The 20965-nt window shown below is 40.3% G+C and overlaps 1 protein-coding gene across 1 annotated transcript in view; it reads right to left on the bottom strand.

Moving 5' to 3' along the window:
• The window catches only part of LOC104586073 (monocopper oxidase-like protein SKU5), a 73705-nt gene that overhangs the window by 45576 nt on the left and 7164 nt on the right, over positions 1–20965 (bottom strand). The window contains exons 2-4 of the mRNA XM_010243175.2: positions 11299–11408; positions 10950–11220; positions 10728–10866 (exon numbers count right to left, since the gene is read on the bottom strand). Of these exons, the coding sequence (XP_010241477.1) occupies positions 10728–10866; positions 10950–11220; positions 11299–11408 (520 nt within the window). The remainder of the gene's footprint in view (positions 1–10727; positions 10867–10949; positions 11221–11298; positions 11409–20965) is intronic.

Here is a 20965-nt window from a genome sequence, read left to right on the forward strand (position 1 = left end):
TATTTCTTGGGAATTGAGGTTGCCAGGTCAAAACAAGGTGTGAATCTGTGTCAAAGGAAATATGTCCTTGATCTATTGGAAGAAATAGGACTGTTAGGTGCAAAACCGGCTGAGACCCCTATGGAACCAAATGTTAAGTTGAGCAGTGATACAGGAGAAGTATTTGAAGATCCTGGAAGGTATAGACGACTAGTGGGAAAGCTGAACTATCTGACTATCACGAGACCCGACATCTCCTTTGCAGTCAGTGTGGTGAGCCAATTCATGCAGAACCCTCGTATACCTCACTGGGATGCAGTCCTTAGAATTGTGAGGTATCTGAAAAGAGCTCCAGGCCGTGGGCTATTGTATAAACCAGGAGGAAAACTTGAAGTAGTTGGGTATACAGATGCAGACTGGGCAGGCTCAGTGAGTGACAGAAGATCTACTACAGGCTATTGCACATTTCTGGGAGGAAACCTTGTGACATGGAAGAGTAAAAAGCAGACGGTTGTAGCCAGAAGCAGTGCTGAAGCCGAATATAGGGCCATGGCTCACACTACCTGTGAATTAGTGTGGCTGAGGAATCTTCTACAAGAAATTGGGTTTCACATGGATAAACCTATGAAATTGTACTGTGACAACCAAGCTGCACTCCATATCTCTTCCAATCCTGTCTTTCATGAGAGAACAAAGCACATAGAGGTTGATTGCCACTTTGTGAGAGAGAAGGTTCTTACCGGAGAGATAAATACAGAACATGTGAGCTCCAATGACCAGTGGGCAGACTTGTTTACAAAAGCTCTAAGCTCAGGGAAAGTGAACTATCTATGTAACAAGCTGGGATTATATGACATATATTCTCCAGCTTGAGGGGGAGTGTTAAGATGTGTCGAATAGGGGTAGTTTAGTCTTCTTCTGTTTATTAAGTAACTTGCTTATGTGGCTGTGTTATTAGAGTTACTCTGCCCCACACTTAAGTAAGGGCATTTCTGTCTTTGTAAACATGATTAGAAGCTAATATAGATTAAGGGGGTCGACTGAATGGGTTAACCATCAGATTTTCGACTGACCCCTCTTCTTCTCTTCTTCTTCTTCTTCTTCTTCTTCTTCTTCTTCTTCTTCTTCTCCTCTTCCTGTTCGGACTACTGTAGCAGCAGTCGAAATAGATGATAATAAATCTTGCCTTAGTTTCAATTGAAGAAATCCCAATCTTCTCATCCCCTGCAGGCTGCATCTAAGACAGCTCTATTGTCGCTGAACAACACTACCATTGTATCCAACAGAAGTCTAAACTTCTTCGGAATATCATCGACAATCGGCTGCCAGTCTACAATCTTCTTTCCAGCAGTTAGCACATATCTTTTCTCCCGTGCCCCTTTCTCCACTTCTAACTCCACTTTTTGTGTTCTCAGTGAGCAGGAGATCATAGGTCTTAAACTCAGTTCTTCCATCGCCATTTGGCTTTCTTTTACTCCACTAGTCACAGACTCCAACCCCTCACCTTTCTCCCATATAGCCTTTTGTGTCCCATTCTTCACCTTCTCTGTCAACACTAGATACTCCTGTAACCTCTCCACCCATACTTTTTATTCCCTTCTAGAAAACAGACTATCTTCCTCTTCCCTTCCCCAAAATCCTCTATTAGTATTATGTACCAGCCTTTCTTGTTGTTTATCAGTTCAGCACGAAAACTCTTCCCTTCCAACTTCAGGTTACCCTTCCACCCATTTTCTTTCTTCGTACATGTTGCTCCATCCACGAATCCTTTCACCCACATCACAGCATCCCTAAACAAAAAGACTGGTTTTTTTCTCCTCTCTAATCTTCAGACAAGCTTGACCATTGTTTCTGCAGTCCTCAAACACATACTTCTTTGCTTCGAACACCATCACTCTTCTCCATCTCCCAGCTGGCCTGAACTCTTCGCTCCCCATTCTCTCTAACTAAGGCATTAACATATTAATCAAAATCCATTACCTAGGCAGACGACTACACACTTTCTGTGATAATGTGTCTCCAACTTGGAGTCTCCTTCTATAATCAACTTTCTAATGTTTATATCCTTTGCTCTTTGTACCCCTTCTATTACTGCCAATAACTCAGCCCATACAGAATCACCTTCTCCAATTGATCCTGAAAAGAAGGCAATTATTTTTCCAATGCCTGATGACCCTGGATTTCCAGCACTGCTTCCACCAAAATTCAGCTCAACAAACCCACTATTTGAGGGTTCCATAAAGGAATTATAGCATCCTTGACCGGGGCTGAGGAAGCAACTTCCCCTCCAGCTTCTTAATAAATCGTCCATTGGAATATCTTTAAATAATTCCAATGACTCGATCCAGTGTACCGCTCTATTGAATACCACCTCTAAGATAGATTCTTTACTTCTCTCCTTGTCTGAAAATAATCTTGACTTCCTTCCTTCCCATATAGTCCAACTTATAGAAGCCGTCACACATCTACACATTATCCTTCTCTTCTTTGGCCAACTAAAAGTTGTAAAGGCAAACAAGCCTTGCACATTCAGCGGGGGGGACCACCTGCACCCAAACAAAGAAACCATTCCCATATAACTTTAACAAAAGGAAAAGAGATTAATAAGTATGTCAACCATATATTTCATCTGATTTACAGCTTGATGACATACTCACTAAGGGAGTTGCAAAGAACAAGCTTGATCATGATCTATGCAAGTTGGGGATGTGTGATATTTATTCCCAACTTGAGGCGGAGTGTTGAGAATTTAGTAGTTTATGTTTCAGTCCTTTTATTAGTGTTACTGGGCCTAAGTCCCATTAATTTAATGTTTGCTTGATTGCAGTTTTATTTTGTTGGCAGCAGCCACCCTATTGAGGGCATATTAGACATTGTAACTCTTTTGAGTGGAATGGCCAGGATTTTATTGGCTTCTCCCCTCTCTTCTCCTCAACTTCTTCTCTCCTCTCTTCAAGAAACTTTTCTTCTTTCTTTTTCTTCTGTTTCATAAATCTGTTTATTTTTTTCTGAGATTCTTACTAAGTGAAAGTGAATTTGTTCAAGAAATGTGCCAACTCTTTAGCTGATGACTTAACCAAACAAAGGGTGAACAGGGGTGGTTTGTTTTGGGCTCAATTGTAACTTCATTTCTGGTTTCTTTGTTCCTTGTTAGGGAGAGATAAAAGAGTTTATCCCTTCCTTTTGTACCTCTAATTATCCTTAATGAAATTTATCTGTTATTATTCAAAAAGAAAAAGAAGAGCCCATTCTCATCTCTAACCACTCTCCCAATTCCAAAAGGCCCTGGATAGACACTACTACCATTAAAATTCAGCTTCAACCATCCCTTATCCGTATCTTGCCACTATGCTAAAACTATATGGGAGTAGGTTTTCTCACTTTTTGGGTGTCCCTAGAACCTCCCCAATGAATGCACAAAGTTTGTGTTCCCCTTCCTTCTTCAGCTGGCCAATGAAAAGAGGTAGGATCATGTAGAGGTGTCTGAGAACAGTGTATACCCTTAGCTCCAATCAGATTGATATACTTATTGTCATATATTGTAAATGAATAAAGTGCATAATTGGTTCATGTTATTATGGTGTGTTTCTGTGTAATACTCTTAAACTGGACACTTATGAGACTCGTGTTAGTTTAGAATCTTCACAGCCATTGGATAGATCTGGGGAGATTTATCCTGCCAAGGCTGACACTGATGTGCTGCCAAGTTGGTTGGGGTGGCTTGTCTCATCTGCCAAGGTGAGACCTAAGGTACATGCAGTGTGGGTTTGCTTGAAACCCTGAACCAGACCAAATTCCAGTATTGCCCTGGAACATGGAGATAGATGGGCAAAACTGGAATGTTACACCTGACCCCTAGACTCGATTATAGTACTGCACTAGGTGTCGGATTGGGTTGTCTTTGATATGCCAATCAGTGAGATCCTTGACTGGGTCAAAACCTGGGTATGTTGGGACAGTCCGAGAATTCACCTGAGGGGGTTAAGATGATAGTACAGTTCAAGTTTAACTTCTTTAATAACTCTTCTACAATTGTCCTCCAGTTTTTCGGAGGTACTGTAGAAGTTACTATAAACTTTTTCTCCCACTCATTCTTGAGCTCATTGCATACTATTCTACAATCTTTTGCTACTTTACCCAGAATTTGTACACTTGCAACCTCTTTCTGGAACTCTTGTTTCCTAGCTCCACCAACTCCATTCACTACCTATAATTGTTCTTCCTTCTCAGAGCTGCTACCTTCTCCAAATCCCTCTCGGGCAAAGAAGTCCTTCAAAACAGTTGACACTTCTTTCCATCCAATCCCCAGCTTTCCTTCAAGGAAACAAACCATTTGCTTTTTTCCTTCCCCAAAAAACTCCAACAAAGCCACAAACCTTCCTCTAGAGTTCTTCCTCTTCTCTGCTACAAATTTCCTACCATTAACCTCATTTGATTCTTTGCATTCTGAAAAAAACTGAAGAGAGGAGAGCTGAGAGTTCGGCAATGAGGGTCTGAGAAGAGAGTTTCGAACTTACACTCTCTCAGCACCCTAACACTATTTTATTTAGATATATTTGAATAATTACAAAGAGGCCCTTAGTTGGGTAAGAATTTACAAAGAACTTAATATTGACAGGATGGGCCCAGAATAAGGCCCATTACAGAAAAGAAACATAAAAACAAGAAAGAATAAACAACCTATGGGCCATTCGGTCCATCTTCTCTACACTCCCCCTCAAGCTGAGCATAGATGTCAATCATGCCAAGCTTGCTGGTATCATGCTGAAGTTTTGCCTTAGGAATGCCTTTGGTGAGAAAATCTGCCAATTGTCCTTCAGATGTGATGAAAGGAAGACACACTTCTCCCGCAGAGACCCTTTCCCTAATGAAGTGTCGATCAACTTCAATATGCTTGGTTCTATCATGTTGCACTGGGTTGTGAGCAATGTTGATGGCAGCCTGATTATCACAGTACAACATCATTGGCCTGTCATATTCAACTCCAAGTTCTTCCATCAAAGATTTGAGCCATAATAATTCAGAAACTCCATGTGCCATGGCCCTGTATTCTGCTTCAGTAGAAGACCGAGCAACAACCGATTGTTTCTTGCTTCTCCAAGAAACAACATTACCAGCTACCAAGCTACAATACCCAGAAGTAGATCTTCTATCATCAATGTTCCCGGCCCAGTCAGCATCAGTGTAGGCTTCAAGTTTCATATGACCATGCTTGACAAACAGAATACCCTTTCCTGGGGAGCCCTTCAAATAACATAGGATTCTCTCTGCAGCTGCCATATGAGTGTCTCGGGGAGCATGCATGAATTGGCTAATGCAACTGACTGCATATGCAATATCTGGCCGAGTCATGCATAAGTACAAAAGTTTCCCAAGAAGTCTCAGAAAGATTCCTTTGTCTTCTAACAATGTCCCTTCTGAAGCTAAGAGTTTATGACTCATATCAATAGGAGTAGCAACTGTTCTAGCACCCATCTTTCCAGTTTCAGAGAGCAAGTCAAGAACATACTTCCTTTGGGAGATAAGAATCCCATCCTTGGATTGAGCCAAATCTTTAATCTCAAACTCTGTATGGAGAAAAGATTTTAGATCATGAATTCCTGAAACATCATTACCAGTCACTACAATATCATCTACATACACAATGAGGTATACTGCCAGAGGTCCACTCCTCTTCACAAAAAGAGTATGATCAGACTGTGTCTGCACATAACCAAAGTTAACAAGTGCTGTTCTAAATCTCTCAAACCATGCTCTAGGGGACTGTTTTAGTCCAAAGAGATTTCTTCAGCCTGCATACCTTCCCTTTCATATCAGTTCCATACATCCCTAGAGGAAGAGACATGTAAACCTCCTCATGTAATTCACCATTCAGAAATGCATTCTTCACATCCAATTGGTAAAGGGGCCAGTCAAAGTGAGCAGCTAAAGATAGAAGAACCCTCACAGATGTCATCTTGGCAACAGGTGCAAAGGTCTCTAAATAATCAATCCCATATGTCTGTGTATAGCCTTTTGCAACCAGCCTGGCCTTGTACCTTTCAATGGTGCCATCAGCTCGGTATTTGATAGTAAAGACCCACATGCAACCAACTGGATCCTTCCCTTCAGGCAAATCCACCACTTCCCATGTGTCATTCTTGTGTAGGGCATCCCTCCATTCTGAAATCTTAAGATCTTCTAACACAGACCTAGGAATAGGGTGAGAAGCAACAGAAGAGAGATAAGCAAAGTATGAAGGTGAAAGAAAACTGTAAGAAAGGTGCTTGGAAATGCAGTGTGCAGTGCACTTCCGTTTTCCTTTTCTAACAGCAATGGAAATATCAAGGTCAGGGAAGGATGAATCCAAAGGTGTTGAAACAGTACCTGTTGTCTCTTCTGTGACTGGAAGTGTATGAGGCTCATGTGTTGTAGGAGAAACAACCTGCACATTTCTGGATCTTTGCCTTTGATACACCTTGGGATTGAGGATAGGACGAGGAGGTAGAGAACTGGGACAAGGAGAGGCAAACACATCAAGAGACTCAACAGGGACAGGAAGAGGAAGAGCAAACACCTGTGACAAATCCTCCCCCTGTGGACAAAGTCCTTCTGGAGAGGAACCATAAAAGGGGGAAAGCTCATCAAAGGTGACATCCTTTGAGACATACCGATTGCCAGACTTTGGATCAAAACAACAATAACCCTTCTGTGTGGAGGAATAACCAAGGAAGATACACTTTTGAGCTTTGGGTTCAAATTTATGCCTTTGGACACTTGGAACATGAACATAACAGGTACAGCCAAAGACACAAATAGGAACAGGAAAAAGGTCCTTGTCCGGATGAAGAAGAGTGAAGGGAGACTTAAACCCCAAAACCCTGGATGGCATACGGTTTATAAGGTAGGTAGCAGTAAGAACAGCATCACCCCAAAACCTGGTAGGAACATGTGAGGCAAATAAGGTACTTCTTGCAACTTCAACAATATGCCTATTTTTCCTCTCAGCAACCCCATTCTGTTCTGGGGTCCTAGCACATGAGCTTTGGTGAATAACCCCCATGTCAGAAAGATAGCAGGATAGGTTTTTCTCAAAGTATTCTTTTGCATTGTCCGATCTGAAGATTTTAATCCTGGTATCAAATTGGGTTAGAACAAATTCATGGAATTGTTTTACAAGTCTTGGAACTTCATCACGGGATTTCATCGGGAATATCCAAGTGAACCGAGAAAAATCATCAATAAACAAGATAAAATATTTGTAGCCACCCATGGAGGGTAAGTGGTAAGGTCCCCACACATCAGAATGTACAATATTAAAAGGAACAGAAAATCTTTTATTGCTCAAAGGATAACTGTTTCTACAATGCTTTGACAATTCACAAGACTCACAATGAAGACTGGACAAACTAATTCCCTTAAACAGTTCAGGGAATAAATAAATCGAGGCAGAAAAAGACAGATGACCAAAACGACAATGACATAACAAAATCCGACTAACAGACTCTGAAGAGACAGATCCGAGAGCAACATTCCCAAGATCAGTGCATTGTCCCGGAGTATCAAGCAGGTATATTCCGTTCGCCTCATGGCCACTCCCAATCACCTTCTGAGACTCCAGATCCTGAAAAACACAATAGGAAGGAAAAAATGTTACACAACAGTTTAATGACTTGGTTAAACTACTCACAGACAACAGATTTGTATTTAGTTTAGGTACATGAAGGGCAGAAGGTAGGAACAAGGAATCCGTAGCCTTGATGGTTCCCTTACCAAAGATAGGGGCAAGTGAACCATCAGTTAAAGTGATTTTATCACGTCCAGGAAGTAGGTCATATGAAACAAACAAGGTAGACAGATTGGTTATATGGTCAGAAGCACCTGAGTCAATAATCCAAGGGATCTTGAGATTACCTGAAGTGGTAGCATGATTGGCAGAAGCCCTTATACCCGAATGAGCAAATGCTGAAGCAGTAAAATTTCCTGAAGGGTTGGAAGGAGAGGTCACATCACCCAGTTGACTGATCATCTTCCCAAACTTTTCATATTCTGCTCTCATGGCTGCCAACTGTGCAGAAGCAAACATCTCTTCACTATCTGGCCCGGCAGCTACATTTGCACTTCCTGATCTTTTATTATCATGTTTTTTCTAAAACCGAATGGGAACAAGATTAGGATGTAATTTCCAGCACTTGTCTTTGGTGTGCTTCGGCTTCTTGCAGTACTCACATATAACTTCTTTCTTTCCTGTGCCACTAGAAGTTCCAGCATTCCCTTTAGGTTTAACCCCCATATTGGCAAAGTGATCATTAATATCAGCCCCTTGAACCTGGACAGCCCTTCTGCTCTCTTCACTACTCACCAATGCATAAGCTTGTGACAAAGAGACACACTCCTTGGAAAGAATATTTTGTTTTGTGATATCATATTCTGGGTTTAGTCCAGTTAAGAACTCAAACACCCTATTCCTTTCAACCAATTTTCTGTAGGTCTCTGCATCATTGGTGGCGTCCCAAGTTATAGCTTCTATTAGGTCAATCTCTTGCCATAGGGACTTCAGGGTTGAGAAATATACAGCAAGAGGTTTCTCCCCTTGCCTTAAGTTTTTTACATCACTTCTCAATTTATATGCCCGGGCCACATTGAGTTTTTGGGAATAGGTTTCTGCAACACTGTCCCAAATTTCCTTTGCTGAATTCATCCATAGGTAGTGTTGACTGATTTGTGGCTACATTGAGTTCACAAGCCACCCAATGACAGTGTAATTTTCTTGCATCCACTTCTCGTAGGATGGATCATCTTCTGGGGGAGCCTTCTTACTCCCGGAAATGAACCCCCACTTTCCTCTACTACATACATGAATCTTTACTGATTGTGACCATGCCAGATAATTAGTTCCATCTAGTGTAACTGTGGTCACAGTCAATAAGGAATCACTTGGAGTCCCCTGAACCAGTCCATATTCAGCACCACTTTTGTTTTCAAACTCTGAGGAGTACATCATGTAAACACTCCAAATACGATTTCAGATGACTTCTACAAGTATACTGAATAAGGACAAGCAATAACAGAGTTCAGCCGACCACAAGAAGGCAACACACTGAGTTCAGCCGACCACAAGAAGGTAACACACTAAGTTCAGCCGACCACAAGAAGGCAACACACTGAGTTCAGCCGACCACAAGAAGGCAACACACTGAGTTCAGCCTTCAAGAAGTAAACAGAAACTTCTAGGCACTCAGCCGAAGTACCTTTTCAAATCTGGACTTCAAGGTAAATACCACTTGGTATTGCTGAAATAGCCCTTTTTACAAACACAGTGAGGGCAATAGAGACAACCCCACTGTTAAAAAGAAAAATAGGCCTCAAGAACAGTTCGTACAGCCCCCCAAAAACAGCCAAGTATAAGTAACAATCCACAGCCTTGTTACAAGGATGTTTCGGTAGTTTTAACAGTCCAAGAAGGAGTGAAAAACAGCCCAGAAATTTCTGGGTTAAACCAGATTCAATGGCAGCCGAAGGTAGTATAGAACAACCAGAGTTTTCGGACACTTCAACAGTCCAAACACATTCGAAAGTAATACAGAACAACTAGAAGAAAACTGAACCCAGAAATCTGAGCACAACTTACAGTTTCGAGCTTCAAACCAGAACCGAGTTGTTCCCCTTCCCCTTTTTTCCTTTCTCTGATTCTTCCTGGCCACCAAACCACTTCTCCAAGAGATTCGAGTCTTGGGCACTTCCAATGACCTCCAAGAATCAGGCAACGCGAGTTAAGCTTCCAACCCAAGGATATTGAAGTTCAGGTAAGCTCTGATACCATGAAGAAAACTGAAGAGAGGAGAGCTGAGAGTTCGGCAATGAGGGTCTGAGAAGAGAGTTTCGAACTTACACTCTCTCAGCACCCTAACACTATTTTATTTAGATATATTTGAATAATTACAAGGAGGCCCTTAGTTGGGTAAGAATTTACAAAGAACTTAATATTGACAGGATGGGCCCAGAATAAGGCCCATTACAGAAAAGAAACATAAAAACAAGAAAGAATAAACAACCTATGGGTCATTCGGCCCATCTTCTCTACACATTCTAACTTTCCACTCACCTGAACTGCTTTCTCCAAGAATGTCCGAAACCAAACTACAGCTTCTTTCCCGACCAGTAATACCATAGCCTTGTTTAATTCTCTGATTTTCAGAGCTTTCTTCCCTTTCACCCTAAAGCTTTCAAAAAAAACTGCTTAGCCTCAACCTTCAAGGTCCTTCTCCAGCTTGTTGCCATGATAAAATCTCCTTCCTCCTTCAATCCTCCCCTAGCCATCTCTAACTCTTCTACTACACTACTACTACAAGAAATATAAACAGAAGAACAAATTAAACATCCCCAAAGTCCCAGACTTTTCAGGAAATGAAGAGCCATACAGCTTTATCCTAATCCCATTAAAGTGTAACATCTATGTTTACACTTTGACTTAATAAATTGAATCCTCCAATTGTGGGATTAGTTCTCCACCCACCCACCCTCAAACCAAGAATAAAAATAAAAGCAAAAGAAAAAAATCCACCTAGTATTTTCTTGTTCTGCACTTCTTCATTAGTTGATTTGTTTTATTCATATTCTCCTTTCGGTAAAATTTCACATTTCTCTGAATGAAAAAATAATAAAAATTGCAAGGATTTTAAAACATTCCAAGTTTTGTAAAATATCTTGTACAATAGAATTACAAAGACGGAGCTAAGAAACATCCTTTACCCCAAAAGGTTGCTTACCTGGTTCAACGTTTATTGTCTGGTAAGCAATACCATTAGGGACAAGAGAATCATTGTACCGATATGGGCCTAATCCATTAATGAGGATGCCATCAGGCGGTCCAAGGTTAATCCCATCTTCGAGGTCTTTCCTCAGTCCCTGTTGTCCCCTGAAGCTATAAGTCCCAAACTAACTGGACAAAGAACTAGACTAAAATATACAAAACAAAAAGGTGAACTGACCTTATGACTCTTGGTATACCAGTCACTAATAAAGATTGTAATATCTCCATCAGGTGTTCCAAATGGTACTGGAATAATATTTCGATTATTTATGACAATTCCTCCGTATCCACCTGCAGCTCTCTGAAAATTTAGGGAAGGGAAATAAAAGAAACTCCCTATCTGATCTTTAACTTGAAACTGAAATGTCCAATTCCAACCAGCAGGGATAGGACAATTAGTGCCAGAAACACCATCCTGCCAAGAGTTCTTCCTTAGTTGTATACCATTCCTGCATTAACATCACCAAACAATTAACATCATCAAAATTTGCAGACATCATCATCAATAATTCACAGTTAATACTTACCATGTGACAAGAAGTGGCTCATCCAAATCGTTTTTTACATTCACAACAACATTCCAGTTAGTAGTCACATTAAGAATTGGCCCAGGAAACAGTCCATTAATTCCAATCACCTGAAATCATGATGTACATGAGCTATCACTATGTATGGTTATTTTACATGAAAATCAAAGGTGAGGAGAAAAGTCGATGAGAAATATTTTAGATTTTAGTCAGGCAGGGCACATGGGAATATATGTACAGGAAATTCTATATATGTGCAGGAGAAGTGGATAAAAAATTCAAAGCAACCCCTTAGCTTATTTAGCAGCCAGGAGTGCCTTGTCAAAATGCCTGAAATAAATAGATCAATTTTATAACAATGAAGTACCATAGTTAACCAACACACTTCTGTGTACAACATTTTTTTTTTTTGAAATTATTCTGATTTGTAAAAATTGTACACATCTTTGATCCCATGAAATTTCATGTTGGGCTTTCCTCAGCCAACACATGGACATGTTTCATGCATTAGATAGGACTCCAAAGAGGAGTACATAACACTAAATTTTCAAATCACAATAACTGAAACAAATGGAACCCTAAAGGATTTTCCCCAAATACCATTAAAATTGATTTCTACAGGAAAGTTGGTAAATTGTGGACCTTCTACCTCAAGGGATGTTGAATATTTGATGAAATCTTCAGGGTGTTATAGCTATTTTACTATTCATGATAAATGATAATGGAAGGGCCAATGGCTCTACTCTTTTGTGCAGGCAAATACCGTTTCTTTCTCTCTTTGTTAGAGTAATTAGAAACTTCATTAAAAATGAACAAAAGACAAGAGAGAGCATAAGACAAGTATACGAGCTTTGTTGGCCAAGCACCCACAGTGAAAAACACCACACAACACCAAAGAACCTAAACCTGACAAACATAAATTTCATCCCCGGAAACCCACTCCGAACCAAACACCCTTCTATCAAGCCCTAATTCAGTATCAGACATCCCTTAATTTGAGAGAAACCTGAGTACCATTAGTAGTGGAACTTGTTTCTAAACTGAGCTTGAAGATGTTGTACATGCATTGAAACCAACCAATAATTAATTAGATTACTGATCAAAAAAATAATTAATCAGATTAACGTTTTGATAAGGAGTCTAAGTGATTTTGGGGAAGATGATAAAGAGTTAAGGTGGGGTTTAAAGAAACAATTAGAAGACAATGTATACAAAGAAGAGATCTGGTGGAGGCAAAAATCAAGATATAAAAAGATCAAAGAAGGACACAGAAACACAAAATCTTTTCATGCAGTGGCTAATGGAAGAAGAAAAAGAATTTTGTCTCCATATTGATGATAGGGGGAATTGGGATTCATCAATAGGAAGAAATAGCTAGGGCTTTTGCGGATCACTTTAAATCTATTTTTAGAAAGCCCTTGAATATAAGACTCATGGTGGAGACTATGAATTGGCCTAGATTGAGTAGAGAATCCAAGGAAATATTACAAGAAATTATGAAGGTTGTCTTTTCTATGGATATATCAAAAGGCTCCCAAGACCAGATGGATATAGCAAGGCTTTCTACCAAAATTGTTGGGATAGCTTAAATTTTGATTTAATGGAGGTCTTCAATGAGTTCTTCAAAAGAGGAATAATAAACCCACAAGTGAATGCTACTTTCTTGACCATAATACCCTAGAAACCCCAAGCCAATAATAAACCCAAGCAACCTGACCATAATACTTTTTTTTCATTATTGTTTTCTAAGACAAATAAATAAAAAGGAAAATTGACTATGGAAGAAGAAAGAAATACAACAAGGTGATAAGAAATCACCCCAAGGAAAAAAGAAAAGCCACCCCTAAGATCAACCTAACAAAGACAAAACCCACAAACACCACTATAATTTTGAAAAAGAACCCCAGCGTCCCAATTACAATTCATCCCTCACCCAAAATCAAATTTAAAAGGATCATCCATCAATTACCATTACCTCTCCCCCTCTTGCATCTGAACTCTTCTTCCTCCAACCTTGGCCTCCAATTTCTTCAATTTCTCTAAAAACTTTCCTTGCAATCCTTTTGAATTTGAAACTTGTTCGGATTGGATCCTTTTGGTTTCTATATCGAAGATATACTTACGAAGTTGTTCCAACTTATTGATTGGCACTAACCATAGATCCTTGCCCCTGAGAAATGAATCGATACTTACTTTCTGCTCGAGCTCCATCATGTACTTGTACTATTTACAACCCCCCAAAATCGGGATTCTAGTGGAACAAAACAAACTATGTCGAATCAAGAGCACCTTCATTCCTATATAAAATGGTGGATGTAAGAATCCACAGCCGATTATGTCCTTCAAGTCGCACATTGCTTTCTACCACATCATTTCAAACGAAGCTTTACCATAACATTCCTCTAATTTGAAATTTGAAACCAGTATGAATTGATTCAATATGGAATCATGAATAATCATTCGCTCAATCGGTACACTCCTCACTCCATAAGAAATGTAACCCCAAGATTTTGCTCATTTCCACCTCCTTATTAACCACTTCATCCAAATCTATCCTTCTTTGAACAACATAAGTTTTGTCAAATTCCACTTCCCTCTCTTGAAGCGAACCACCTGAACCCAAATGCTCTCTTTCTTCAGCCTCTTCAACAGGTTTAGTTTTAAATTTTCTCATCTCCGGGTCCTGAACTGTGTTTTCTTTGATCAACTCCTAGCTTCAGATCCATCTTCCCTGTCTCTTGATCCAAAGCTTGACAAAGATTGTTGCCTTGACAATGAAGAGCACCTTCAGACTCCTCCAAACATGCATCATGGGTTTGGCTAAAACAAGGGTTATCAGGCATCCCCACTTTACCTTTAACTTTAAATTTCTTTCTCTTATACACTCTTCTGAACTTATTGGATGGGCCAGCACCACAAACACCTTTGAACCTAGAAAAATCTTTATCACATGCACCAACTACTTTTTGAACTCTTCATCTTTTTTTGGATTCACTAATATCTTGCTATCACCTTTATCACCTTACGAACACTTTCCTACCCAAATCTTTGCCCAATCTCCCAATAACAACTCTTTCAAAGTTACCTGAAACCACATTCCTTGAATCTCTGGAAACACAATTTGAAAGCAGGCTCGACCCCATTTGTCTCACCACCAACCCTCGCTTCAACCTCCAAAGGACCAATCAAACAATAACTAAGAAAAACACCCCACACCGGCTATCTCAACTCACCTCCCCCAACTCGACTCCACCAAACCATTATCATTTTGACAACCACAAACCTCTCCTTCAATGTTAAGCTTACCAAATTCTCCTATCACCGCACTCCCATACTTTTGTTGATTCAAGACCACCATTGGCCCTGTTTCAAAAGCACCCCACCCCCCAAGGCAAAGTAGGAATATTAATACATACCTCACCAACAACCACACTGGTCATCATACTTGTCTAGTAGAGACTTGAGATCAGATCTACTCTAGATGAGAATTCAAAACAGAGAATGGAATAGGGGGAGAGAGAGAGAAGAGAGAAGACAAAGAGAAAGATTTCAGAGAAGAGAGTGAATAGGCTTGCCACCCCACTCAGTTATATATATATAATAACTTAAAAAAAAGTACACTTACAATATTGCCCCTACTAACATAACACATGTCAGCAACTTAAAATAATAACAGAAATAACTAACTTAACTTACTAACACTAACAGCAATATAAATAAAGAGACATTACTGCCCTACAACTCTACACTCCCCCTCAAGTTGGGAGTAGATATCAATCATTCCCAACTTGCGTAAGTCTGTCTCCAACTTGGTCTTTGGAACTGCCTTAGTGAAGAGATCAACAAGCTGCATGTCAGAGGCAATACATGGAAGACACACTTCTTGAGAATCAACTTTCCCTCTGATAAAGTGTCGATCCACTTCAATATGATTAGTTTTGTCATGTTAAACCGGGTTATGGGTAATTTTAATAGCAGTCTAATTATCACAATACAGCATCAAGGGCTTTTCATAAGCAATACCCAGTTCTTCAAATAGAGATCTCAACCATAAGATTTCAGCCACACCACTAACCATAGATCTGGATTCAACTTCAGCACTGGAACGAGCAACAACATTCTGTTTTTTGCTTCTCCAAGAGACAAGATTTCCTCCTATAAAGGCACAATACCCAAAGGTGGATCTCCTATCATCAACACACCCGACCCAATCTGCATCTATGTAGACCTCTTCCTGGACATCTCTTAAGATAAGCAAGGAACCTCTCAACTGCAAGGTGAGTGGTTCTGGGGGAATGCATGTACTGGCTAACAACACTGACGGCATAAGAAATGTCCAGTCGTGTGAGGCAAAGATAAAGAAGCTTCTCAACTAACCGTTGAAACATAACATTGTCTTCAAGGGGCTCTCCACCTTTTGCACTTATCCTATGATCCTGTTCAATAGGTGTGTCAACAGGTTTAACTCCTAGTTTTCCAATTTCTTCCAAAAGATCGAGAACATACTTCCTTTGGGAGACAAAAATCCTATGTTTGGACCGTGCTACCTCAATTCCCAAGAAATATCGTAGCTCTCACAGGTCTTTGACCTCAAACTCTTGGTGAAGCAATTGCTTAAGAGAGTCAATCTCGCGGGTATCACTACCTGCCGCAACAATGGCATCGACATATACAACAAGTAAAGTCAAGGAGGAATCCATCTTCTTCATGAAAAGAGTGTAATTTGATTGGGCCTGTACATAGCCGAATTTTTCAAGGGCCTGTACATAGCCGAATTTTTCAAGGGCCTGTATGAATCTATCAAACCATGCTCTGGGAGATTGTTTCAGTCCATATAAGGCTTTATTCATTCAGCAAACCTTCTTCCCCACTTCTGCATTATAGAATCCGAAAGGCAACTCCATATGCACCTCCTCCTGCAAATCACCATTTAGGAAGGCATTTTTTACATCAATCTGAAATAATGGCCATGAGAAATTTGTTGCAATGGATAGTAGAACTCTGATAGTATTCATCTTGGCTACCAGTGCAAAAGTTTCCAAATAGTCTATGCCATATGTCTGTGTAAACCCCTTTGCAACTAATTTGGCCATATATCTTTCGATAGAGCCATCAGCATTATGTTTCACTATAAATACCCATCTGCACCCAACCGATTTCTTCCCTTTAAGCTGATCAACTAACTCCCATGTACTGTTTTTTAGAAGAGCATCCATCTCCACCTTCATTGCATCCTTCCACTCATGTGCTAACAAGGCTTCCTGCACTGTTTTGGGAATGGTAATAGCAGCAATAGATGCTAAAAAAAGACTTATATGATGGAGACAAGTGATCATAAGAAAGAAACTGAGAAATACAATGGGTTGTGGATGAGGTACAACGACACTTCCCTTTACGAACTGCAACTGGAAGATCAAGATCATCCAAAGGAGGGGAAGGCTCAACAATGGGAGATATGGAAGGTATCTCATCTGTAGCAAGGGATAAAGGGACTGTGTTATCTGTAGCAAGGGATAAAGGGACTGTGTTACCTGAATTTGGAGCCGCAAAGGGAATTGGAGTTGGCCTGGACTGTTGATGACCAACATCAACCTGCCTCCACTGCCTATAACACACCCACCCACCCTCAAATCCCAACATCTTTGATAGCCCTTTTCACTACACTCCCCTTCAGTGGTTGGGACAACTAATGGAATTTCTGATGAATGAGGTCCCATCTCACTACTCTCCCCTTGAGAAGAAACTCTATGATAATAGGGTACATCCTCAAAGAATGTGGCATCCATAGAAACAAACCGTTTCCCAGAAGTAAGCTCATAGCAGCAGTATCCTTTTTTTTATTTTGTGCATACCTAAGAAAGATGCATTTCAAAGCTTTAGGATCAAATTTTGAGCAATGAGGTCCAAGAATCTAAACAAAGCAGGTGCATCCAAAGGTCTTAAGAGGAATGGTAAACAAGTCTTTATCAAGGTATAATAGGCTAAAGGGAGTTCTCATGTCAAGGACCCATGAAGGAACTCGGTTAATGAGGTACACAGCAGTGTGAATAGCATCTCCCCATAAATGTATGGGAACATTGGAGATCAGCATAATGCTTCTAGCCACCTCCAATATATGCCCATTTTTCCTCTCAGCAACCCCATTTTGTTGAGGTGTATGTTGACAAATACTCTAATGGATAACCCCATGATCAAGGCGATATGAAGCCAATGGTTTGCAAAGTACTCTTTAGCATTATCGGATCTGAAAGCTTTGATTTTGACCCCAAATTGGGTCAAAACCATATGATGAAAAATCCGAGTTAGGGTAGGGACCTCATCTCGATAGCGCATAAGATAAACCCATGAGAAACGAGTGTAGTCATCAACAAACAACAAAAAATATCTGTATCCCCCCATAGCAGTGATGTGATATGGTCCTCAAACATAGATATGCACAATTTCAAAAGGAATACTACTTCTTTTATTGCTCAAAGAATAGGTTGTTCTACAGTGCTTTGCAAGTTCATGGCTTTCACATTTTAAACTAGACATTTGAATTGATTCAAACAAATTAGGAAATAAACTCTTCAAAGATCTAAAAGACAAATGACCCAGCCGATTATGCCAAAGCATAACCTGGCTTACAGACTGAGAAACTAGTGCCCTCTAAGCAGGTAGATTCCATTTGTCTCACGGCCAATCCCAATCACTTTCCTTGTCTCCAGATCCTGAAAAACACACCGATCAGGAAAGAACGTCACTGAACAGTTTTGATTTTTAATGATATTACTAACTGAAAGCGTGTTAGTACTAAGTTTAGGAACATGCAAAACTGATGACAAGGAGATGGCATCAAACAATCTAATGTCTCCCTTGCCAGAAACGGGAACAAGGGAGCCATCAGCGAAGGACACTTTGTCTCTGCCAGAGGATAAACAATAACTATTAAACAATGAGGATAAGCCAGTCATATGGTCAAATGCGCCTAAATCTATAACCCAACAATGTTTATTGTTACCTGGGGCTGAAGCATGAAATGCTAAAGTCCTTGTATCTGAATGAGCAAATGCAGAAGTGGAAGGAGCAGATGTAGCTGGTGGCTGAGATGAGGGTGCTAAAGTGCCAACCTCACTTTCCAACTGAGTTAGGGCAGCTCAAACAGCAGCCAAGGTGTCCAAGGCTGTGGTTCTTGTGCTAGAGGATGAGGTACCATCAGTAATAGTTGCCACATTGGCATTCCCCTTTTTGTTTCTGAGCTTTGTTGAAACTAGGTGTGGATAGAGTTTCCAACATGTGTCCTTCGTATGTGTCAGTTTCTTGCAATGATCACAAACTAAGTCCTTCTTGTCCTCTTTCTTCATACCCCTTTCCTTGTCACCCCCAAACTTCGGTTTTACTACTGCTAGGGATGATTCCATAGGTTGATTTTGTAGCATAACTTTTCTCCTACTTTCTTCGCTATGCACTAAGGAATAAGCCTGAGACAAGGTCACACTCACTCTAGTGAGGAGTTGCTACCTCACAATGTCATATTCTGGGTTTAAACCTGCTATGAATTCAAAAACTCTATTTGTTTTAACCTATTTCCTGTATGTTAGTGCATCCTTCTGGCTTTCCCACTCAATTGTCTCCAGATGATCAATTTCATGCCACAAAGACTTCAAGGTAGAGAAGTAAACTGAGACCGGTTTCTCTCCCTACTTAAGATTATTGACTTCACATTTCAGTTCATAGGCCTTAGCAACATTAAGTGGTTGAGAATAGGTTTCTCTCATGATGTCCCAAATTTCCTTGGCAGTTTTGGCCCATAAATAATTTTGGCTGATATGAGGCTGCATGGAATTGCATAGCCAAGTTATGACCAAATATAGTTCTCCTAAATCCATTTGGCATATAATGGGTCTTCCTTGGCTGGTTTCTTCACATCTCCCATCACATAGCCTAATTTCTCTCTACCCCCAATAGCCATCATGGCTGATTGGGCCCACTCCAAGTAGTTTGATGACTTTGATCCATCAAACTTAATTGTGGTAATCTAAAAAGTATTTTCAGTCATGTTTCCAGTCACGAAAACACCTTCCCCTTGAGTTTTCAACTCAGTTCCTGCCATCTCTACCAAGAATTTATCACAAAAAAACTGATTTTTATGCTGAATAAAGGTAAATGATACCCTAAAACTGCTAACAGCCAAATTGGGAAGCTGAAAGGGATCAAGCAAACACCTAGAAAATCTGAAACAGGTCTGATAATCTCCCATCACATAGCCTAATTTCCCTCTACCCCCAATAGCCATCATAGCTGATTGGGCACCCACTCCAAGTAATTTGATCCATCAAACTTCACTGTGGTAATCTAAAAAGTATTTTCAGTCATGTTTCCAGTCCAGAAAACACCTTCCCCTTGAGTTTTCAACTCAGTTCCTGCCATCTCTACCAAGAATTTATCACAAAAAACTGATTTTTATGCTGAATAAAGGTAAATGATACCCTAAAACTGTTAACAGCCAAATTGGGAAGCTGAAAGGGGTCAAAAGCAAACACCTAGAAAATCTTAAACAGGTCTGATAATCTTCAAAAACTCATTACCAACCAATCTGGAATGCTGAAAAGGATCAATCCTTACCCAAAACTTGATCACAGTCAATAGGGTTTCTGTTAAGGGCCCGCGAATAGGATCTCGTCACAGGTCGGTTAACGGGGAAAACCTCTTGTTTTCCCTTGTTCCTCCCTTTTCTTGAGGAACCTATCTTGGCGCCTTAATGGTGATTTGTTAAAGAGATCACCAGCTCTCCTCTGCTCTTTCTTGACTGAAATTCTGGATGAATTTATTGAATAACATCTGCTCCTTAAATAGGAATTACAAGAGTCCTTCTTAAGGAAACTTTCTAAAAAAGAACTTTCTAAAAACATTAAGAGGCTTTCTAAGAACATTAGGAAACTTAAGGGACTTTCTAAAAAGAGACTTTCTAAAAACATTAGGAAAATTTCTAAAAGAAACATTAAGAAACTTTCTAAAAGACCTAGGTTAATAATGCTACTGCCTAATTAAGAAACTGAATCTAACGCCCCTTACTGCTGCTGTACTGCTGTTGTCTGCGGCTGCATCCACAACATTACTCCCCTCTTGGACTAAGAGCTTGTCCTCAAGCTCGAATTCAGTATAGGTGTCTTGAAACACAGTCAAAGGAATAAAAACCTCTCAAACTATGCAGTTGCAAGCGCGGGTAGCGGGAAAACCAGTACTGATCCTCGTTGATTCAGGAAGCGCACACAATTTTGTAAGTGAGCAAGCTGCCCTCCAGTTGGGGCTGCCAATGGAAATCAAACCAAGACTACAGGTAGTCGTAGCAAACGGTGAAAGAGTACACAGCCCGGGCATCTGTAAGGACGTCCAAATACAGGTCAATTCTGAATCCTTCTTTGCTGATTTGTTTGTGCTATCCTTGGATGGATTTGATATAGTCCTTGGGGTAAAATGGTTGATCACCCTGGGCCCAATCCTATGCGATTTCAGCGCCCTAACGATGACATTCCGCTTGAACGGAAAGCAAGTCGTGGCAGGGTAACGTGGTAAAGGCTAAAAACCCACAGGTCCATGTGCTCCAAGGTGAAATGACGCATGCAGCAACCATGGAAAGACTCCTTGCCGATTTTTCAGACGTGTTCCAAGAACCCAAGGGACTTCC

Source organism: Nelumbo nucifera, chromosome 1, assembly GCF_055504915.1.
Source record: "Nelumbo nucifera cultivar China Antique chromosome 1, China Antique-T2T, whole genome shotgun sequence".
Taxonomy (NCBI): domain Eukaryota; kingdom Viridiplantae; phylum Streptophyta; class Magnoliopsida; order Proteales; family Nelumbonaceae; genus Nelumbo; species Nelumbo nucifera.